Here is a 20,987-nt window from a genome sequence, read left to right as displayed (position 1 = left end):
CATAACACATTTTTCTCTCTTTTCACCCCATCCTTTGGTCCACTTCCCTTTTGAAAAATATCTATCTCTTTATTTCCCATTATCTGTCTTTTATTTTGCTTTTTAATTTCTATTTTGGGTTTTTCATAAAAAAGATACCATGTGATACTTAAGATTGTGTTTCAGAATATATTCCACTTAACATTATGTTCTCAAGGTACATTTATTTTTCCTACAAATGTCTCAAATTTATCCTTACTTATGGCATAATAGTACTCCATTGTGTATAATCCATTCATCTGTAGATGGACATATAGGTCACTTAGCTATTATGAGCTATGTTGCTATAAAAATGGGTATACATGCATCATGGTAATATGTCTCTTCAGACATATTTTCCAAAAGATATCTGGAAAGGGAGTAGTTCAGTCAAATGGAATTTCTAATTTCAGTGTTTTAATCTCCATACTGATTTACATAATGGCTGTACTTGTTTACACTCCTATTTTAATAAACATTTTAAAGCATGAGAACTTTTAATGAAATTTATCAGAGGTATAACCCATTAACCTAGATGCAATCCAAAATATCTTTTATTTGCTATATTTAGGGAACAACAGGTGAGACTTCTTTCTATCTAAATGAATTAGAGAACCCTGAATTAAAATGCTCAAAGAATTCCTAGAAAAATGGAGTTTGAAGTAAAATGGAGTTTGAAGTAAATGCTCATTGGGGCTGGGGATTTAGCTCAGCGGCATAAGCGCCTGCCTTGCAAGCAGGCAGCCGTGAGTTCGATCCCTGGTACCAGTAAAAAGGAAAAAGACAAAAAAAAAAAAAAAAAAGAAGTAAATGCTCATTTGAAGTAAATACGTATGTAAATTCTTTACATATGTATTTCTCCTTTAGAATATATATATATATATATATATATACGTATATATGTATATATATAATTACTGTGGAGTTTTACTTTTCAATAAATAATACAGTTCTAGATGAACAAAAATTTTAATGGTAAAATAACACTTTTGGAATTTTGAAAGGGATTAGTAGTTTTTAGGCACAATACAATTCCAGAAATCTTAAGGGAAATATGGACATCTTTAACAAGAAAATGACTATGAATAAAGTTTAAAAAGTAATATCACAGTAGGAAAATAATTACAGCATGTATTAACAAAATGTTATGTTTCCTAATAAGCTTCACATTAGAAAAAAAATAAGAAAATATTAAAACAGACTAGTTACAGGCTAAAAAATACCAATTAATGACTTACCAACTTTAATTCTAAAATTTATCATAAGAAACATTTGCACAAAGGCACAATATATATAGTAGACATTGGGAGCAATTTTTGTACTAGTGAAAGTTGCACATGAATTAATATCCATTACTTAGATATTGGTTAAATTAATTATGGTATAATCATAGTGAATATAACTGGTTAAAATAACAAGACAGATCTAAGCAAACTGAAATGAAGGAAGTCCTTTTAAAATTCATCATGCAAAATTTCAAGCTCAAAACAGTACTATTATATAAAGGTAATAGGAGAGCCTATTTAACATAACATAGAGATGACAATTACAGTTCAGTGATAAAGTGCTCACTTGCATGCATGAGGTCCTAGATCCAATCTTCAAAATAAAAAAACAATACACCCATGCACACATTTATGCACAGAGAAAAGAATGGAATGATAAACTCAATTTAATATATATAATAATACTAACAGTGTACACTGACATTGCAATTGTTCCTGACATTTTAAAAATGATTTTCATATGTTAACTAATTTAAAATACACAGCACCCGTGTGAAGTAAGCACTGCTTTCCATGTGTCATGGATGAGAAAGTTGAGATACAGACTAGGGTAAGTGACTAGCTGAAGGTCACATCTCCATATAATAACCATCAATTATATCCCTCAGTTGGAATGATCTCAACAGTACAGAGGCTATTCTTGATCCTCCACCAAGTGACAGCTCAGATACAAGGAATCAGATAACATAATCGTGGGACAGGGCCCTTGGATTACAGAACCTAAGTGTCACATAGAGAACTAGTACCTTTTGTAACAGCTTACTGACATAGACACCTTCTGAAGCCCTCAAAGACAATGCCAGTTTCATGCCAGTCAACAATGAGTGAAGCTTCCATTTATGCATTCTACCAGATCATTGAAAGTACATTTATGGTATTATTCTTCCGTTTTACTCAGTTTACCTGTCAAAAGTTATTTCTATTAAAAGGAATGTTGTCTGTTATATAGCTGATGTTCTATCTCTATTATTTTCAGGGAATAAAGTATAGAGGGCAATTTAGCATTACCTGTCAAAATTACAAATATACGTATTCTTTGGTCCACAAATTTCACTTCTAGGAATTTAACTTTTTTTTCTTTTTTCTTTTTTTGATTTTTAAAGACAGGATCTTGCAGTGACCCTTCTACCTCAGCTTCCCAAGTGCTGTGATTATAGGCAAAAGCCACATTGCCAAGTTGAATTTACCTTTTAAATATACCCATATATTTGCAAAATTGTACTTGTATATGGTTATTCATTATACTATTATTCATAACACAAATACTGTCAATTAGCAAATAAAATATTTTATTACAATAAAAAACAAAATATTTAACAAAAACATTGTAAAATTTCTTCCTACACTGACTTAGGGTTATCAAAAAGATAACAAGCTGTTACCATATGTACATCAAAGTAAGGGGCAAAATTATGTACATATTCCCATTTGCTTGTATGTACACACAATCTCCTTAGGAAGGTAACCAAAACATGGTAGCAGTGCTTCCAAACAACCCAATCAAATGGCTGGTGGGTACTGTTGATGATTTTCTTTTTGTATTTATTAGACCATGTGACTATTATACCTACACAGAAAATTCATTAGATTAAAAGTTGTAAAAATACATGAGAGAAATGACTGACCTTTGGGCACGGTAAATATATTTTGAGTTTCCAGTAAGTCGATATAGCAGCAGGAATACATAGGCACTGCCAGCTACACCGTGGCAAATTCCTGGCCCTTTCTTTAGCAGGCCCTTCTGCCATGTGAGCTCCCCACACCGGATACATGTATCCAGGTACTGTGGTTTCTTGGAAACCAGATAAGCTTTGGCAAACAGATAGGCAATTCCTGTGAAAATATCATATATTAGAGGTGACTTTCAAGTCTGAAACTATAGAACAGAACTTCTGAAACTTTAAAAGCTTCAGAAATCATCTCACAAAATCTAATATGACAGTTCTGAAAGGGGGACTATCTTTTCTGTCTCCCTCTCCTCCCCCATCTATCTATCGTTTCTCTCTCCCTCTCCTTCTCCCCCTCTGTCTCTCTCTCTCTCTCTTCCTTATTTCTCTCCCTCCTATCCTCCCTCCTTCCTGCTCTCCTTCTCCTTTTTTGTTTCTCTCTCTCCCTCTGTGTTCACTTTATCACAGAATTACATCAGAACAAGATACTGCATTTCTAACAAGCACCCTCATGGTGATCACATTTTCAGTAGCAAGAATGTTATACAAATTTTTCCTTGTGGAATGTAGTTTAAGTTGTTTTAACTATATTGTGGAGTTGGCCCTTGGAGAAAAGGCAATATTTTAATTGAAGGACATTGATTGATAAAAATCCATCATTCAATTTACAAATGGGTTAATATTTAAAATGCATATATTCTGGCTATTTGGAAAGGCTGTTCATAGAATTTACTCATCCCACCACAGAAGTTCAGCACATATCATGTTTAAGTACTTATAACAAAACATATTTTCTTAAGAGCAAAACTGGGAATCTCTCCAAGAACGACAATGGTTCCAAAAGACCTCACCAAGACTTCTCATGGTATTCCAACTGTACAGTCATTCCCATTTCACTGTTCAGAGTAAAGAAATGTCCCTTCAAAACTTGTCAAGAGAGGTAATATCAATTACAAAGATGGAAATGAAAACAAGAGAAATAATAGCTATGATTTTACCCAGGTTCCAATTTCCAGGTGCTTTATGTTCAGAGAGGGTAGTAACACAGTACCATTTTCTCTAGTGCATAGCCTTTCTTTTTCTTAACTAAAAAGTAAAAAAGGGCTGGAGAACAATCCAGTGGCAGAGTACTTGCCTAGCTCATGTGAATCTCCTGGATTCCATCCTAGTACCAAAAAAATTACATTAAAAAGTAGTACATTAAAAAGGCGACATGCAGTATGTATCTTGACTAGCTCATCCATCAGGGTTATCTGTCTTTCATTGCACTGAACAGGCTGTTTTAGAATTATGTACATATAGAAATTACCTTGTAGAAAACCGATTGTAATGTAAATAATCCTTGTCCCTAGATGCTCACATTTTGTCTGGCAGAAGTCAACTTCCTTTTCCTCCACCTTTGTGGGAGAAGTCAATTTTGCAGCCATGAAACTAATGCATTTGTATGTTCCTAAAGGTTCTATAAATATGCCTGCTCTTTGGATATTTTTTGAACCAGTTGTAACACCTTTCCAGCTCTCTCATTAGTTAATGAGCTAAGAAAAATGTTTGATATACATCCATTTTATATTTATATTAGAGCCACAATTTTGATGTCATCTTCTTACAATGTGTCCTTTAACTCTGTGGTTAACACACAGCAATGGGCTCAATGCTCAGGCAAAGCTTTCCAGTCAACCAATACTGACATGGCTTACCTACAGGATTGTTTTCCTTACGTTTAAAAAAAAAAAAAGAATCTCAGCAAACTAAAGGCTGATTTTAAAAGAAAATTAGTTATACATTCATTAATTCATTGCATCCATTTGTTTGACAATGACTGTTGATTATTTTAATGTACAGCTCTATGCAAGGCCAGCTTCGTGGGCCTCGCATGTGTTCTGGACTTGCATATGCCCACAGTCTACATCCCTTAAAGTGGCCCATCCTGGTTCTTACATGTTGCTATTACCATCTTGAAATACTTAATAATTTTCTTTTTCTAAAATCGTCCCTGCATTTTCATTTTGCAATGAGTTCCCAAAATTATGTTGCCAGTCCTGGCCAGGGTGATATAAAATAAAGGTTAAAGATAATTCCTGCCCTTTAAGAAGCACTGTCTTAAAAATGAGATAGAAATATGTACATGATGCTGCTGGGATATAAAATTCATTCAAATCTTTCAGTGATACTAGATGGATAAGGAAAATGGAAGTTCCCTGGGGAAGACAGTTTGGAGAGGCCACAGATGTAGGACTTTATCAGTGTTTTTTTTAGGACAATTAGGAAACTCCAGGCCTAAGGTGAGGTAAGGAGGACATTCTAGGCACCAAGATCACAAAGTCAAAGGTTTAGATACAGGAAAGATGAATTATAGGATGGCCAAAGGGGCAATGTGCTAACCAGTAAGCCACTGACAGGCAGGCGCTGATTATGGAAGGCTTTAGGAGTCCATTTAGGCAGCTTGAACTGCATATTGTGGGAAATAAGGAACCACTGGAAGTGTTTTTGTTTTGATTTGCTTGGTGTTTTATATAACAGTGCATTTGTTCTTACAGACATATCATTCCACAATGCTATGAGAAGGTCTAAAGAAGGGTAATAGGATGACTCTTCGCTTATTATATTGGCAGAAAGATGGAAATGAAGCTAATGAAAGAGTAATGTCACAGGATTTGGTGGCTGTTTGGATATTAATTGAGAACCTACTATGTGCCAGGCATAGGTTTTCTAAAGTTCCAACTTTCATGTAGAGATATTAATTAGAGTATGTGTGGAGAAATGGAGATGTACTGGGGTTACATGGCAAGGCTCTTGCCCCACAATTGATGGTAGGAAGGATTTACTGGAAAATGATGCTTTCTGAAGAGGAATTGGCTAGGTGTACCGTGTGCTATTGGTATCCTTTCTGGATCTCCCTTAGCTCACAAGAAAATTGGCCCATCTCCCAGTTCCTGTGAGAGCTGGCCAATAACAATGCTTAGAGCAGTTTACAGCTATCCCTTCCTTGATGGATTAGCCCACCGTTAAATGGAAGGTTATTTTATGCACCCATTCCTCAGCATATTTCAACTAGAGAAGAGTGCAAAGGTTCAGCTCCCTTACCTCAAGACAGAATTAGATTTTCTGGTTTGGTTTGTGCCTCTTAGATGTACCTCATTGTCAGAGTGCATGAAGCTAGTCTCCAGGTGAGCCATGCTTTGGCTTTTCCTTTTGCCTCATCCTGCTTCCTTGTTGCTTGATAGGTTCCTGATAAGAGCAGACTCTGCTTCTAGTCACCCACAAAATAGTATGATGTGGAAGGAGTCATTCTCGCTAAAGGAAGATGAAATACCTCTTTATTACCTAGGTACATTGGCATCATACAGCTTCCGCTCCTGTCTCTCCTCAATTCTCTGCTTGAAGGCTTTTACTTTAACAAACTACCTGCAGTGTTTCTATGCTTCTGAATGTCCATGCTGTTGCCACTTCTTAGAAAAAGCTTCTCATTTTTGTTTATCAATCAATTTGCTGCAGATATCACCTCTTCCAGAAAGCTTCTCTTAAACCTGGAAGCAGTATCAGGAATTCCTCCTCTGGTCTCCCATAGCTCCCAATAAAAACCTTATCACTTGTATAGAGGCAAATTAAAAGGATCAATTTCCATGTCTACCTTTCCTAGTATAGTGTACATTACTCAGTAACAAGAACTGTATCTTACTCATTTTTACCTGTTGCACAGTGTTTAACACATGACCATGGTCCCAAAAATATCCCTGTGATTCCTAATTGCACATTTCTACACAGGCCAATTCTCAGGTGGGAATGAGAGATGTGGAATGAAGAAGATCTGAGATTGTCTAATTGCTATATAAGGCCATTAGCCTCAGTCGTATAGATCCTGTGGCTCTAGCCAGCGTGAAAGGGCTTTTTCCTGTAGCCTAGATCACAGAATGATATGTAAAAAGGACTCTGAAAAACTTCTAAAGTGGTGGCTCCTAACCTAACTACAGAATCCACAATAAGCCTGCTTAATTTAAATTGAACAATGCTGTATCATTGGTTTTGATGTAAACCTTATCAGTTCTTCATGGGGAAACTAAATTAGTGTGCAGTGAAAAAAAAATTCAAGCCAAGCAGAAATGTATATCTTTACCAAATATGACGGGGAAAGGAATTATTACTTAATAAAAATGGTTTGAGAGACCAAATCTTTGAAAACATTGGATCTAGCAGAAACTTGTGACAGCTAGACTTGACATATAGTATCAAGATACTAGAGAATCACCACTCAGGCCCATTCCAGGATGTGTACTTCTTCTGAGGTGCTATAAAGCTTAGGAACCAATTTGTGTTTCAAAAGTTGTGTTCTTTATTCAAAGTCACTTATTTAAGTGCTTTTGTGCAAAGAGTCTTTAAAAATTCTCACACCTGTGTTTCACACAGAATACAGAAAATGCAATGTCAGTGTTACCATAGTAATAATGTAACTTGATGCAGTTGACAGTTTGTTTTAGCCATAGCTTTGTTTTAATAATTTTGCAAATGACATTCCCTATATATTACAGTCATGAAGGCTATCAAGGGGTTATATGAGTCTTCCTGCAGTATTTTATTGCATTGAATGATAAAAATCTATATGCCATGGTAGATATTTATAAATAAGGGCTTTTGCAAAGCATCTGGGACATATACCTCCGGAATGACAAGGATCAATGTAGAGAATATCTTTCTTGTGATGAAAAAAATGCTTGAGTTCTTATCTATCTCAAAGTGCTCATTTCACAGATGAAACTGATTTTCCTCAAGGTGACTTAAATGGTTAGTGTTGCAGCTACAGTCAGACTCTAAAGTTATCAATATGTAGTCAAGAATTATTTCTAAAGTGTCTAAATGACAACAAAGGTTGTAATCTGTAGAGGCAACATGAAGGAAAGTCAATAGGAAACAAATGAAAAGATAAGATACCATTAATGAAGTTCTCCATTGTAGATTATGTCTGGCAGAGTTTTAATCACAGGGTTGGTCTACCACCCTTAACCATCTGTGCTGTTCATAAATCTACTCTTAATTTTTTTCCTCAAAGATGGTGATTAATTTTGACTTACATATCTCAGATTATTATTTATTTGTGGTACTGGGAATTGAATCCAGGGCTTTGTGCACCAGCTCTATTACTGAGCCACATCCCCAGTCCCCTGATGCTGTTTTAAAAGTATCTTTTAAAAGGAAGACAAATATCCTTCAGATGGGGCTGGGGAGTTGGCAGAAATTACAGGCTCCACTTAGTTTTTTTATTTATTTGAGGATTGGCGTTTTTTTTTGACAGTTCAGTGGGTATAATATGGATTGAATGATTTTGCTTTGCAACTTATATTTCATCTTCTCAGCATAATTAATATGAATGATAAAGAAGGATGTATCAAGTCCCCAGTGTGATGAATTCCATGCTGCCCTGTTACAGGAGATGGTTTATAGAGACAGATGGCATTGGGTATATAGAAAGGATGCCCTTCAAGACACCTACATAAATTAACTGGCTCTCTTACTCATTCTCATAGATTATTTTTCTACTCTATTAAGAGATTTTACTAGCACACTGAGTGCTTTTAAAATATTCTGCATTTAATTTGGGATGTCTCCAAAACTCAAGGATCCTGGGATGCTTGGAAGATATCCAGAGAGATCATCATTGAGAGTGATGAAAGGGGATGGAAAATGGATATAGTGAGCATAACAAGAAGAAATGTAATGTCCAGGATGGTAAATAGCTGCTGTGTGTTATTTCCAAGGAGATCAAAGCAAGAAAAAAAGAGCACAAATTATACCCGGCAGGATTTAGGAAGGACAAAATGTACAATGTCCAGATACAAGTACACAATCTGAAGGGTTTTTCTACTACAGGTAAAGATGGCAGCAGAGAAAATGTGTCAATACACTATGACTTATATTACTCTTCAAGTTAAACTATATGAAGGAAAAAATGGAATTACAGTTGGATTAAAGAACATTAAGTGGAGGGTTAGGTAGTAAAAAAAATCTGATGACAAAGAGAGCAAATATAGTCTAAAGCTGTGCTCTTGTGATTGAAGCATATCCTTAAAAATGAAATGAACCTAGAATATAAAAAAATTATGTTATTTTGGTATTTCAACCTCTCTCCTCGCAAATTAATCAAAATTAATTGATTTATTTGAAGTTAACTTCTTTCAAATTGCCCCTTCTTCAAAGGCCTAATTAGTACTGTAATGGGATTTTAAAAACAAAGGCTGAGAGTTCACCAGGGATTGCTTCCCATTTCTCTAGACTTTTATTAGGCAGTACAGTAAATTCTCATTTGAAAAAGAAAATTAAAACTGTGAACCCTAAAAATAAAAGTGTATGCAGATTGCCTAAAATTTAAAAATGTTAAAAATGCAGATTCTGATACAGTAGGTCTGAGTGGGGCCAAAGATTGTGGATTTCTAACAAGCTCTCAGTTATCAATGCTACTAGGTCATGTCCCATAATAAGAGTTGGTAGACTCCAGATCTGTATCATCCAATTTAGCTGTTCATCTATGAAATGTGGCTAGTCTAATTGATGAGTGATGTAAAGACAATGGAATTTAAATATTCACCAATTTTAAAACTGTAAACTATCTCAATTTTTAAATTGATTAATGTCAAAGTGATATTATGGGTATATTGAGTTCTGTAATAAATAATATTACATTTATTTCATACATCGATTTTTTTTGGTGTGATTGGTGTTCTGGATTAAACCCAGTTCCTCTGGTAGGCTAAGCATGCACTTTATTACTGAGCTATGTTCCCTATACTTTAAAATTTAAATTACACGTGGGTTTTATTTCTATTGGGTGTGCTAGTTTAATTTATATACAAAGAGATATAGATCATATATTTTTAAGATATGGAATTATTTTCAGAAGTCCTTTACGGATCAAGATATTTCTAGCTTTGACAATTTCTTTCTTTCTTTCTTTTTTTTTTTTTTTTTTGATACCCGTGATCAAACTCACAACTTTGCGTTTGTCAAGCACGCTGCTGAGCTAAACCCCTGGCCCAAAAATTTCATCCTGGTAAATTTTCTTTGTTTGGCAGTGCCAAGGATGGAACCCAGGACTTCATGCATGCTAGAAAAGTGGTCTGCTGCTCCACTACACCCCCATCCCTTATTTTGTCCTTTTAATCTCACATAGTGATGGCCTATAATGAGAAATCTTTTACTTCACATCTCAGAAAAGAAACTTTTTTTAAGCTAAGTTAGATGATAGACTTTGCTTTCAGACAACAGTGCATTCAAGACCTGGAGCACCATGACACCAGTGGACCAATTCATTCTCTCTCTCGATGGTCTCCCCAAGCTCAGGTGGCCAATTGCAATTCTGTTCCTGCTCCATGAGGAAGTCCACACTCTGCCACACCAGTTCACGATCTGCAGGCTTGAGGTGCTCATGGTAAGAAAGAAGCATCTGGAGAATGGATGACAGGCCATGAGCTGCCCCTATATGGACAAACAAAACATAGTTCACTCACACAATAGGGAAGAGAGCCACTTTGATTTGGTGAAAAGATAATCACAGGATTAAAAAAAATAAAACAGCCATGCTACTTGAACACACAGAATACTTTAGCAATGTAGCTGTTGAAGATCTAGGTTGCTGGTAAACAATAGCCTATAGGCCAAAAGTATCCCACTGCCTGTTTTTGTTAAAGTTTTATTGAAATTTGGCAATGGTCATTTGCTGAGCATCTATGGCTGCTTTAGTGTTGTCACAGTTTAATAGTTGTTTTTGTGACAGAGACCATATGGCCCACAGAACCTAAAATATTTACTGCCAAACTATTCATGGAAAAAGTCTGTTGTACTTTACTATACTTTACTGAAGAAGAGCTTTTTAAAAACCTTTAATAAGCATATCAATACCTTTTATGGCAATGCTCCTAAAGTACTTGAAAATAATTTGGCCTAGGTATTCTAAAGATTCACTCATTCATTCAACACAGAACTATTAAGCATCTACTATGGACTCAGATACTGTTCTAGGGGTTGAAGATAGGTCAATGAATGAAACAGAATCAATCCTTCTGTAAACATTAGTAAGTAGCATTAATTTACTTAATTCTTCACATTTGACAGTTGTGAATTAGGCATTGTCCTGATACGAATTTGTCCATACCCTTGAAGGCTGTCACATCTAGTTCAGTAAGAGAGCTAGATATGTAACTAGAACTTGAAATGTTGTGTTCTACACTAGATTTGTGCTAGGTATGTGGTGATTAATATTATGTGGCAATTTAACTGAGCTACATGTTGCCCATATATTTGGGCATTATTTTTAGGTGTGGCTGTGAAGATTATTTCCAGATGAAAATATCATTTGAATCTTTAGACTAAGTAAAACAAATTGCCTTCTCCAAAGTGGTAGGTGTTATCCAGTTCACTGAAGGCCTGAGAGGAACAAAAAGGCTAACAAAGAATTCTACAGTTCAGACATTAGTCTTCTCTTGCCTTTGGATTTGGACTCACACTGCATCTTACATCAGCTTGCCTGGTTGTGGCTTTTTTAGCCCTCTAAATACGTGAGCCAATATCTTACCATATGTTATTATTATAAGGAATTGATTCAAACAATACATAAAATCCACTTCTCTAGAGAAATTGGACTAATACAAAAGTCTTAGAGAACCAAAGACAGAGCTTAGCTTAGCTTCAGAGTTGGAGGGGGCACTGATGGTTTCACAGAAATGGTGTTCTCTGAACAAACAGCTCTAGCAAGAGAGTACTGAATTATCACAGGCCTGATCCTGAGCCTGTCTTTGGGAAAGGAATTAGCTTAACAAAGGGAAAAAAGCATCTCAGACCCTGAGGAATTTTCACTCATGCCCTGTTAGTAAGTTTTAATTAGTTGTACTGGGGTTAATGTATCCCAGGGGCTATTTTTTAAAAACTCATATCTTTAATTTTAAAGTTTTTGCTTTATATGTAGGCAGTTTTCACTTTGCCATACTTGGAACTCTCTTGAGTCCCCAGGAACAGATTTACAGTTGTATTTGGTTAAATTTTTAATGATTTTAAAATTTGGTTGTGAAATGTCAAAATATCTTTCTTTTTCTGGATTTGCGATTGTTAGAAAAACAAAGCTTTCTATTTAAGGAAAATGTTTATGCATTTTATAGAAATGTAGTTGATATTTGATTGGCCTGAATATTAGTTTCTCTTTCAAAAAAATTTCAAAAATGAAACTAGCTTCCTGTTCTCGGGGGACCAGAGCATCCATTGCTAGTGCCCTGACACAGTCACTATTCAAATGCCCCTACCCTCTCCATTTTCTCCCTCGAGCACCTATCATTCTGTGTGGAACTTTCTTTGGCCACAGTAATGTATCTAGTTAACAGAGACAAAGCAGAAATACTAGCACCTCTGAAGGAGCTGGGAATTGGTGGATGAATACCTGAATTTCCTTAACAAGTTCAGTGAGACAACTGAGGCATATTCTATACTGTCTCTGAGAGTCCCCAAGTAACTGAGCCTCATTTGTCAATAGTTGCTCACTGTAGCCTTTGTTCTTTCTTTCTTTCTTTCTTTCTTTCTTTCTTTCTTTCTTTCTTTCTCTGTTTTTTTGTACCAGGTATTGAACTCATGACCTAGCACTTGCGGGCAGGTGCTTATGCCACTGAGCTAAATCCCCAGTCCAACTTTTGTTTTCTATCTTGTCTCATTTCCATACTACGCTACAAAGGCTTTCTGGGATTACTGGTTGAATCAACTTTTCACACCTAAATCCTCATCTCAGCGCCTGATTCCTGGGAAACTTACAGAGAAACTTAGCAATTCTCTGAGAAAATTCGCATTAATATTGACCAGCAGCCACTGATTCATAAATTTGATTCATAAATTTGACTATCTTCACTTCGTGTATGCAGGCTTTATAGCAAATGTCTTTATACAACAAAGATAAATGAGAATATAGTAAGTTCCCATCCTGAAGGTTCACAAAGGGCAATAAGATGGGTTAACAGGTAAGCCACTAATACTATCTTATGTGATGAAGACTCCAATAAAATCATGGGCAGAGTGCCATGATGTTAACCAAATTTGCTCAGAAAGAATCTGAAACATGTAAATATTTCTCCAGAAAGAATTCAGCAATCCTTTTAAGAAAAGAAAGATCTTTGATATTGGTGCAAAGTGTTGCATTCTGTGTATTACAGGTAAATGAAGGATATAAGAGAAGTGAAGCATTCTAGGCAAAAGAAATATGCACAAAGGAATGAATATATGAGGACATTTTGTGATTGGGAGACTATGCTGAACAGAACTTGGAGTGGGGAGATAAAGTTTGAATCTGGAAAAGAGGCATGTGGTCTAAAAAGACCTTGCAGGGGCTGGGGATTAAGCTCAAGTGCCTGAGTTCGATCCCTGGTACCGATAAAAACGAAAAAGACCAAAAAAAAAAAAAAAGAGCTTGTAAATCTTGTTCAGGACTCAAAAGGTGAGTAAGTACTTTCCTCCTTACAAGTTCAAAATTAGTCTCTGTGATTTAGTAATCTATTATTAATCCACTACGTTAAAATCTTTAAAATGTTAGTGATTGAATCTTGGTTCCCTAGGCAGAGGGATTACTTGTAATCAATGTAAAAAATATTCACAATCTTTCAGAAAAATGAAACTAGATGTGGTGGCACATGCCTGTAGTTTCCACTACTGTGAAAGTTGAGGCAAGAAGGCCACTTGAGCCTAAGAATTCAAGGCTAGCCTGGGTAACACAGAGATATTTCATCTCAAAAAAGAAAGAAAAGATGGAAGGAATGAAGAAACAAGTAAGGAAGAGAAGGAAGAAGGATGGAAGGAAGGAAGGAAGGTAGAAAGGAAGAAAGAGAGGAAGGAAAGAAGGAAGGACAAAGAAAATGAAAATGAGACCAATAGGCTTCTTATCTAGAATAAGGACTTTAGTCATTAGTAAAACTAATTCTTACTATAGCTGCATCTCTGTCAAATCTCTGTAATGCAGACAATAAAAATGAATATTGCATTATAATTTGCCACTGATATCAATATTTGTTTTTGAATGACATTTTAAAATATTTTTTGTTAATCAGTAGTGACTGCCCATGCTCCCCCCACCAAGTTTCCACTCTTGGTGTTAACTGTGGAAACTCCCTCCATTCTACAGACCTGTGCCAACTCTACTCACCCAAGTATTCAGTTCCATAATAAGAGTACATCAGGGGGAATGGTTTTCTTTTCTTCGTGGCATACTGTTTCCCAGATTCCAGGATCGCCTGGCAAATTGACTTGATCTGTACTGGAGTCAGCACCTGATTAAGGAAAATCAAGAAGCAGAAATCAAAGCAAAATCCTTCTGCCAGGCATTAGAATTTTTTTCTTAAAGTGTTTATCAGCATATCCCTATCTTTCCTTATATATAAATAGCTAACTAACTACGATTTAGTTTTACACTCATTTTCCCTTTGATATCATATTTATCTATTTTCCTCAAAAAATTCATTGCTTTAATGGAAAACACACACCTTCACTATTGTAGGCTGTTATAAAATGCAAAAACCATGTTATATCTGTTATACTATTAATCCTCATCACCGGGAGAAGAATGTGTTCAGATAAGAGCAAACAGTGGTACAAAAAGACCATGCTGTTATTCCTGGTACATGGTACTATGTAGGTCTGGGCCAGACAATAAATCTTCAATTTGTGACATTTAGACTATGTTTATAAAGCCATGATTCTACGACAAACTGCTAAATAACAGACTCACTGCAGCCATTTACATTCTCTAACTGAAGCCAAAATCAAACAGTACCAAGAAAAACAACTTCAGACATCAAAATGACTCTGAATAGAGAATAGTTAAAATGTAGGGTCTTGCAGACAGTCTATCTACAATTGATTTTAGGACTATAAAGATTACAAAGTTTTCAAGCCTTTAAAGCATTACAGAGTTCATTAAGTTTCTTCTCAGGTTTGTACTGTGTTCTGTGCCCTGCCCTTCCAGGGGGCAGACTAGATGGTTCCTTTGGCATACTCCTCATATCACCAGTCCTCTTACTCTATTGTAACATTTACTACCTTCTGTGGTAGGTCTCTTTTCCTAGACTATCAGTTATTTGAGAACAAAACCGTGCCGCCTCATCACTTTTGTATCTCTGGTTCCTGCATAAGTTACCTGGGGGTGGGGTGTGGTAGCTAATGAATAAGAAAATTAAATTTTGGGTAACAGGCATATAAAGAAGAGCCTTTTATGCCTTGTTTCTTTTCTTGTTTCTCTCTCCCTCAGTCTTTACCTTCCTCCTATGATTATTTCTTAAGTCTCTATCCAGGCAAGCCTTTTCTAGATGCTGGTGATAGGTCAGTGAATAGGATAAATAAGACCCCTGCTATTATGAAACCAATCTTCCAAAAATATAGACTTACACAGAAAAAATACTGGTCAGATTAACCAGAAAAACATTACCTAAAGTTCACATTCCTTGATGGAATAAATGTAAGAAAAAGTATTAGTCCATTAGATTTTGGTCTCTCTTCTAAAACTCATTTTTCAATTCATTTCCCTACCTGATATCTGGCATTAAATTCACCAACTTATTTTACTGAAATAAGGTCCTAATAGCATTAGTATTAAGTTGCTCCTCTGATTTACCAATATTAGAAGAGTAAAATATAATTTAGGCTTTGATTTCCACAAATAGAGCACTTATTTTGGAAAACAATAATTATTTAATGAAGAAAATTATGAATTAATTCTGCCACTTAGCATTTATTAAATAATTATCCCAGTGAAATCCCACAATAGGTATTGGGTAGAAATTCTAGAAACTGTAGGATAGATTTTTCCATATATGGAATCTACTGTCCAGTGATAGAGATGATATACAGACAAAAGTCTGCAATTAAAGAGCAATTTAAGAGCAATTAAAGAGAAATTAAAGTTCATGAACCTAGCGATGAAAACAGACAATAATGTAACATGTACAATGAAGGACCACTGTGCTTCACTAAAGTTGGACTTGTACCTCAGGTTCTATTTGTTGTGAAACAAGCTTGCCATGGCTTTCCACTTAAATTTCCCCTTTATTAGTTACTTATCTTTGTCTCTTGGTTACAAGCTGCTTTTCTGCCTACAGCTGCTGAAAACCTTATCTTTCTATGCATCTTCACTGTCAAGGCAAGTCAGCCCAAGGTCTTTCTTTAGCCTAATAGCAAATTTCTCCTAAATGGTTTTCTACTTTGTGCCCATTCAAGTCCCTACCAAAATTTTTATTTGCTATTGAAAACATTTACCCTCTGCACTTTATATAAATCCTTATCATATATTCAGTCTGAAAATCTTGCAACATTAATCTCAAATCAATTCCTCCATCCTGGCTCTCACTTAGAAACTTGCTAAGAGCCTTAAAAGGCATTCACTTAGTAGGATTCTATCTTGATTCCTTTCTATGTTTGTTTGTCTGGGAGACTCTCTTGCTGTTTGACTGCATGCAGGGCCTGTCCTCTATATAATGATTTTAATCACTATGACAGAAGCAGTTTTTGCAGTAGGAAATGGTCCCTGAATTTTCAGAGACACACTAATTTGAATAACTAAACTTTCCCTAGTTAATTTTCATTGCCCTAACTGAAAATACATTTATTCTTTTCTCAGTGGAATATTTACTTGTATTTTTGTGTGTGTGTGTGTTCATATGTTTGCCTGCTTGTTTCGAATCTAGAAAACAAATCTATGTGCTATATATGGTGCTCTCCCCATTGTTTCCACCCCTAATCCACAGCTCAGAATAGGGAACAACTTTATAAAATTTTATTTCAAAACCTCCCCTGGTCATGCATCATATCTGGGTGGTTACCTCTTATCTCTCAGAAACACTGTGAAAAACAAAGAGAAACCGGAGTGCTTGCTCGGCTGGATAGAGACCAGTTATGCATGCAAGTTTTTTTATCTCTGAGAACAGACAAGACCTACCCATGACTTTATTGATCAGCAAATAAGAACTGAAAATAGTGCTCATTAAAGTCTGTGTGTGCGGAACACTGAGAAATAATGTGCCAGTCGCCTTCCTCCCCCATGGACAAGCAGTGCTGAAAGAAAAAGGACTGGTGTTAGCAGTTGGATCTTATTCTTGTTTGTCTGGTCTCTCAAACGTCCCTCCATTTCCTGTTCTGAGCACACAGAAACTTGAGAGTCAGTACACAAATTCCCTCCAGAAGATGGCTTCTGTGCTTTCAGAACACTCTTAGGCCCTGGGAGTCACAGAACAGCATTTGAAGTAGAGGCCAAAGGTGACTGCAGAGGGCAGACAGGGGCTCCCTTCCTATAAGGTTTTTGCTAAAACAAGCCTAAATTCCCTTTTCTGTATTTGTAGCACTGAAGTTCCATACCTGTGTTGACATTTTGTAAGGATTGGGCTTTTTAAACTGTTTTTCCCATGCACTGAATTAAAGTAAAGTTATCTTAAAAGAAAAACAAGTAGGAGGTGGTTTGTTTAAACAGTTTCACTAATTTCACGGATTCCCATCACTGATCCTGTTAAATATTCCTCTTGGGCTGGCCTCTGAGTATGAAGGCATAAGACAGCAATAAAGTACATGGTATGATTCTTGACCCTGGCTAAAAGTCATGCTATGACTGAAGCATATCCGGGCAGAGGAGAGATGATCTTCACCAAATAAATGAGTAAAATGGGCCAAGCCACAAAATATTCACCTTATTATGCATCTTTTCTGGGGCAAGTGTTCTGCCCATAGTGCCTCTGAAATGGTAGATCTTGCTGCCCTTCTCCCTCGGTGCTCATTGAATTCATGGATAATGGCAGCCAAGTCCTGAGTATGCAGGTATCCCAAAGCCTACTACAAACATCAAATTCCTTTTCTTAGCAATCTGAAATGCATACTCCCCCCAATAATAAGCTGTTGGGAATTACAGTTGATGTTAAAAGCATTTCAGGGAGTAGAGCTGGGCTCATGTGCACACCGAAGTTTGGTGGGAGTAAGCAGATGCTGTGAGGGAGAATGGCAGAATCAACTACCTAACAGCATGCATGAAAAAGACTGGGGCATGTACACTAAGAAACTGATACCGAAAGAAATGTAAAGAAAAGTAGCTTAGTTCTTATACCTCTTTTCTTAGTTCCCAAGAGTTTATGATTGCTTCCTTTAGTATTTGGGGCTATTTCCATACAATACACAGACCCATCTGTTTCCCTCTATCCTTTACTTGAGCTATTTGACAGAGTATCCGCCTTTTGTTGCTGTTGATTTGTTTCTCAAAAATTGAAAGAACTAGCACTGACAAAGTCAACCCTTTTCTTTTTCACTCTTTTACTCTTCACAGAAACACATTTACCTATTACGCTAGATCCTTTGAATCAAAATAACAATGATGGCTGCACCTAAGTTACCTAACTGGCACACATCTCAGTCTGGAATTGCATGTCTTCATACTTCTGTCCAAAGTCCATTTAAGACATCTGAGATCTGAGAATCATTTGCTCCTAAAAACGTGGACTCTGGAGTGGCAACCTGAGTATTACCTAGGAGCCTGGTAGAAATGCACATGCTCAGGGCCTGGTCCAGGCCCCCTGAGTCAGAAATTAAGTTTACAAATCACTAGGTGATGTGCATATATAGTAAAGTTTAAGAAGTACTGGTTAATGTTGTAACCTGGCTAATGTGCCGTTATTCTATTCTGTAAAGTGTTGTTACCCTGACCTGCGTTTCAACTCTTGTTTCTTGTGAATTACCCCCTTCCAGAACATCAATTTGGTCCTGAAACTGGCTGACCCTTAGGTTGTAAAACATTTGCTGACCACTCTTTATAAAACGCTCGGTCCCAGGACCAACTGGCCCTGGTTGTAAAACATTTTGCAGAGATTAACTCCCTTTTTGTATAAGCTCCCTCCTTTTCTGTGCGGCTTTTCCTTTAAAAAACCATCTGTAATCTAACCTGGTTACACAGTTCTGTAGATTCCAATGCAGGCTGTGTCGCTGGGTACCAGCTAAAATAAAGTGCTTCCTTTAAAGACATCTTGTCCTGTTTTTTTGAACAACATCTTGGGGCCTTGTTTTTGAGGTCCAACAGTTAAAAAAAATCATCTGCTAGTTTTTAAAATTCCTCAGTATTAAGTTAGGTCCCAATAATGTTGTATATTTGGATTACATAAATCCAACTTTCCATTGCTTTTTCAACTTTTCAACTATGAATTTGGTTTCTTTGCTTTAAAAAAAAAAAAAACCAATTTTTAAAACGAAGTCTCTCTAAATTGTCCAGGCTGGCCATGAACTTGCAATGATCTTACTTTAACCCCTCAAGTAACTGTGATTACAGGTATTCATCAGCACACAGGACTCATGCCTGGTTTCTATATGAAGGAAAGGTTGAGATAAGAAACAAAATGATTTTGCAAAACTGCTATTAAATATATTTCTTATAGTTTTCTAACAGTTCTCTAATGAGGCCCAAGTGACAGGCTGCTCTCTTTAGCCCACATAACAAGTTGAAAATCTTTTTATTATAAAGGAACAAGCAAATATTTCATATTAGGCATAAAGGACAAGAATCAGGGATAATCAATGCAGTGATTTTCATTACTCTAGAGATTTTGCTATCAACATTTTTCTTCTTAAGCCTTATTCATTAGTTGAATGGTTAATGGTTTCATTGTATTTATGTCTTTTTATTGAAATCCACTCCATTTTTTCCCAAAAGTAGGTATATGTGATCAGTTTTCTGTAGCCAGAACAAAATATAAACATAAATACTTTAAAGAATTAAAGGGTTATTTTGTCTCAGTTTCAGAGATTTTGATCCATGCATAGTGGACTGTCTTCCATGAGTAGAGAATTGCAGAGGAAAGGTGTTTACTTCATGGTGGCCAGAAGGCAAGGAACAGGGAAAGAGTCAGAGCAAAAGGAGCTTGGGACCAGACATAGTCCTCAAAGTCACTCTGGTGTGACTTATATAGCCAAACACAGAATCATACTTTACTTTTCTAGGCATCTCTCCAGCCAATACAGTTTATTACAAATATTAACCACTACCATAAAACAGAAATAAATATCTTTACAAGACTTGGAAAATGTGTCTTGAAAGGGTCATTCAATTAATATGAATTATTCATGTCAAAATAAAGTACTTAGGCCAACATGACAGCCAATTATCACTGAAAAAATTTTTTTTCATTTGAAACAGTTTTCAGAACATTTTAGACTTCCTACCCCAGATCTCGTTCAACTACCACCAGCATTATCATGCAATGATACGAAATGTCTGAGTATTCATCTGCGTAGAATTCAGACTCATTTCAATATGACACCAAACACAGATGTAACTGATTAAGAACTTTCATTTTTTTTCCAGTAATTTCTTTTGCTCTCAATACTTTAATCCTCCATTGTGGTGGTTAGTATACGCTTCTGTTCAGATAAAGAAGCAAGTCATCTGACCACCAATGAACATCACAATAATTTCTGATACTCATGGACAACAGCTTGAAGGTAAAATGCTTTTGAGATGTTATAATCTGCATATTGTGGGAACTTCAAATGAATAATCATATATCAATAGATCTGAATGACATGTAGAATCAGAATGGAGATACAAATTGATGAAATGTGAAAACTTAACTGTCAAAAAAATTGAAAGTTGAAAGTCAGCAAGAGTTCTTGCTTTGTTACCTGTATACTCTCATGCTAAGCTTTAGAAGAGATACTATAGTCCTAAAGATAGACTTAAAGGTTCATAGATAGTTAGGATGTGTGTCCTCTCTTTCCTGGAATTCAGCAAGATGGCAGCCTCAAAGATATGTTTCTTGCCTCAGGATGTAGGACCAGTAAAAGGGATACCACTGCATGGCATAGTTCACATGAAAGAACGGGAAACGATTCTGAGTTTTCTTTAGGCACAAGTGTAGACTAGCATGCCATATTCAACAATAAGTTTTCTTTTGTAAATTACCATTCTAAATTACTTCAAATATACAATGTGAGGGATTTTTCTTTAGCACCAAGTCAATATTCACAAGTGGTTAGCTTTAACTTT

General features: G+C 36.1%; 1 protein-coding gene and 1 long non-coding RNA gene across 3 annotated transcripts in view; one reads left to right on the top strand and one right to left on the bottom strand.

Annotated features, from left to right (window-relative positions):
• Nucleotides 1–20,987, bottom strand: part of Lancl3 (LanC like family member 3) — a 125,454-nt gene that overhangs the window by 12,133 nt on the left and 92,334 nt on the right. Inside the window, exons 2-5 of one of the 2 annotated variants that reach the window (XM_063245690.1) lie at nucleotides 14,130–14,253; nucleotides 10,238–10,435; nucleotides 2,927–3,137; nucleotides 1,771–2,287 (exon numbers count right to left, since the gene is read on the bottom strand). In XM_063245690.1, coding sequence (XP_063101760.1) covers nucleotides 2,227–2,287; nucleotides 2,927–3,137; nucleotides 10,238–10,435; nucleotides 14,130–14,253 — 594 coding nt within the window. In that variant the 3' untranslated portion in view covers nucleotides 1,771–2,226. Of the gene's footprint in view, nucleotides 1–1,770; nucleotides 2,288–2,926; nucleotides 3,138–10,237; nucleotides 10,436–14,129; nucleotides 14,254–20,987 lie in introns of those variants that run through there. The other variant, XM_063245688.1, reaches the window with a different exon arrangement.
• Nucleotides 8,234–20,442, top strand: LOC134475406 (uncharacterized). The gene is made up of 4 exons (XR_010046503.1): nucleotides 8,234–8,833; nucleotides 10,296–10,388; nucleotides 13,147–13,427; nucleotides 20,307–20,442. It is a non-coding gene; the product is annotated as an uncharacterized LOC134475406 (long non-coding RNA).

Source organism: Cavia porcellus, unplaced genomic scaffold (assembly GCF_034190915.1).
Source record: "Cavia porcellus strain 051 isolate PalLab524CR breed Dunkin Hartley unplaced genomic scaffold, mCavPor4.1 scaffold_3, whole genome shotgun sequence".
NCBI classification, from domain to species: domain Eukaryota; kingdom Metazoa; phylum Chordata; class Mammalia; order Rodentia; family Caviidae; genus Cavia; species Cavia porcellus.
This window is presented reverse-complemented; position numbering and strand designations above follow the sequence as displayed.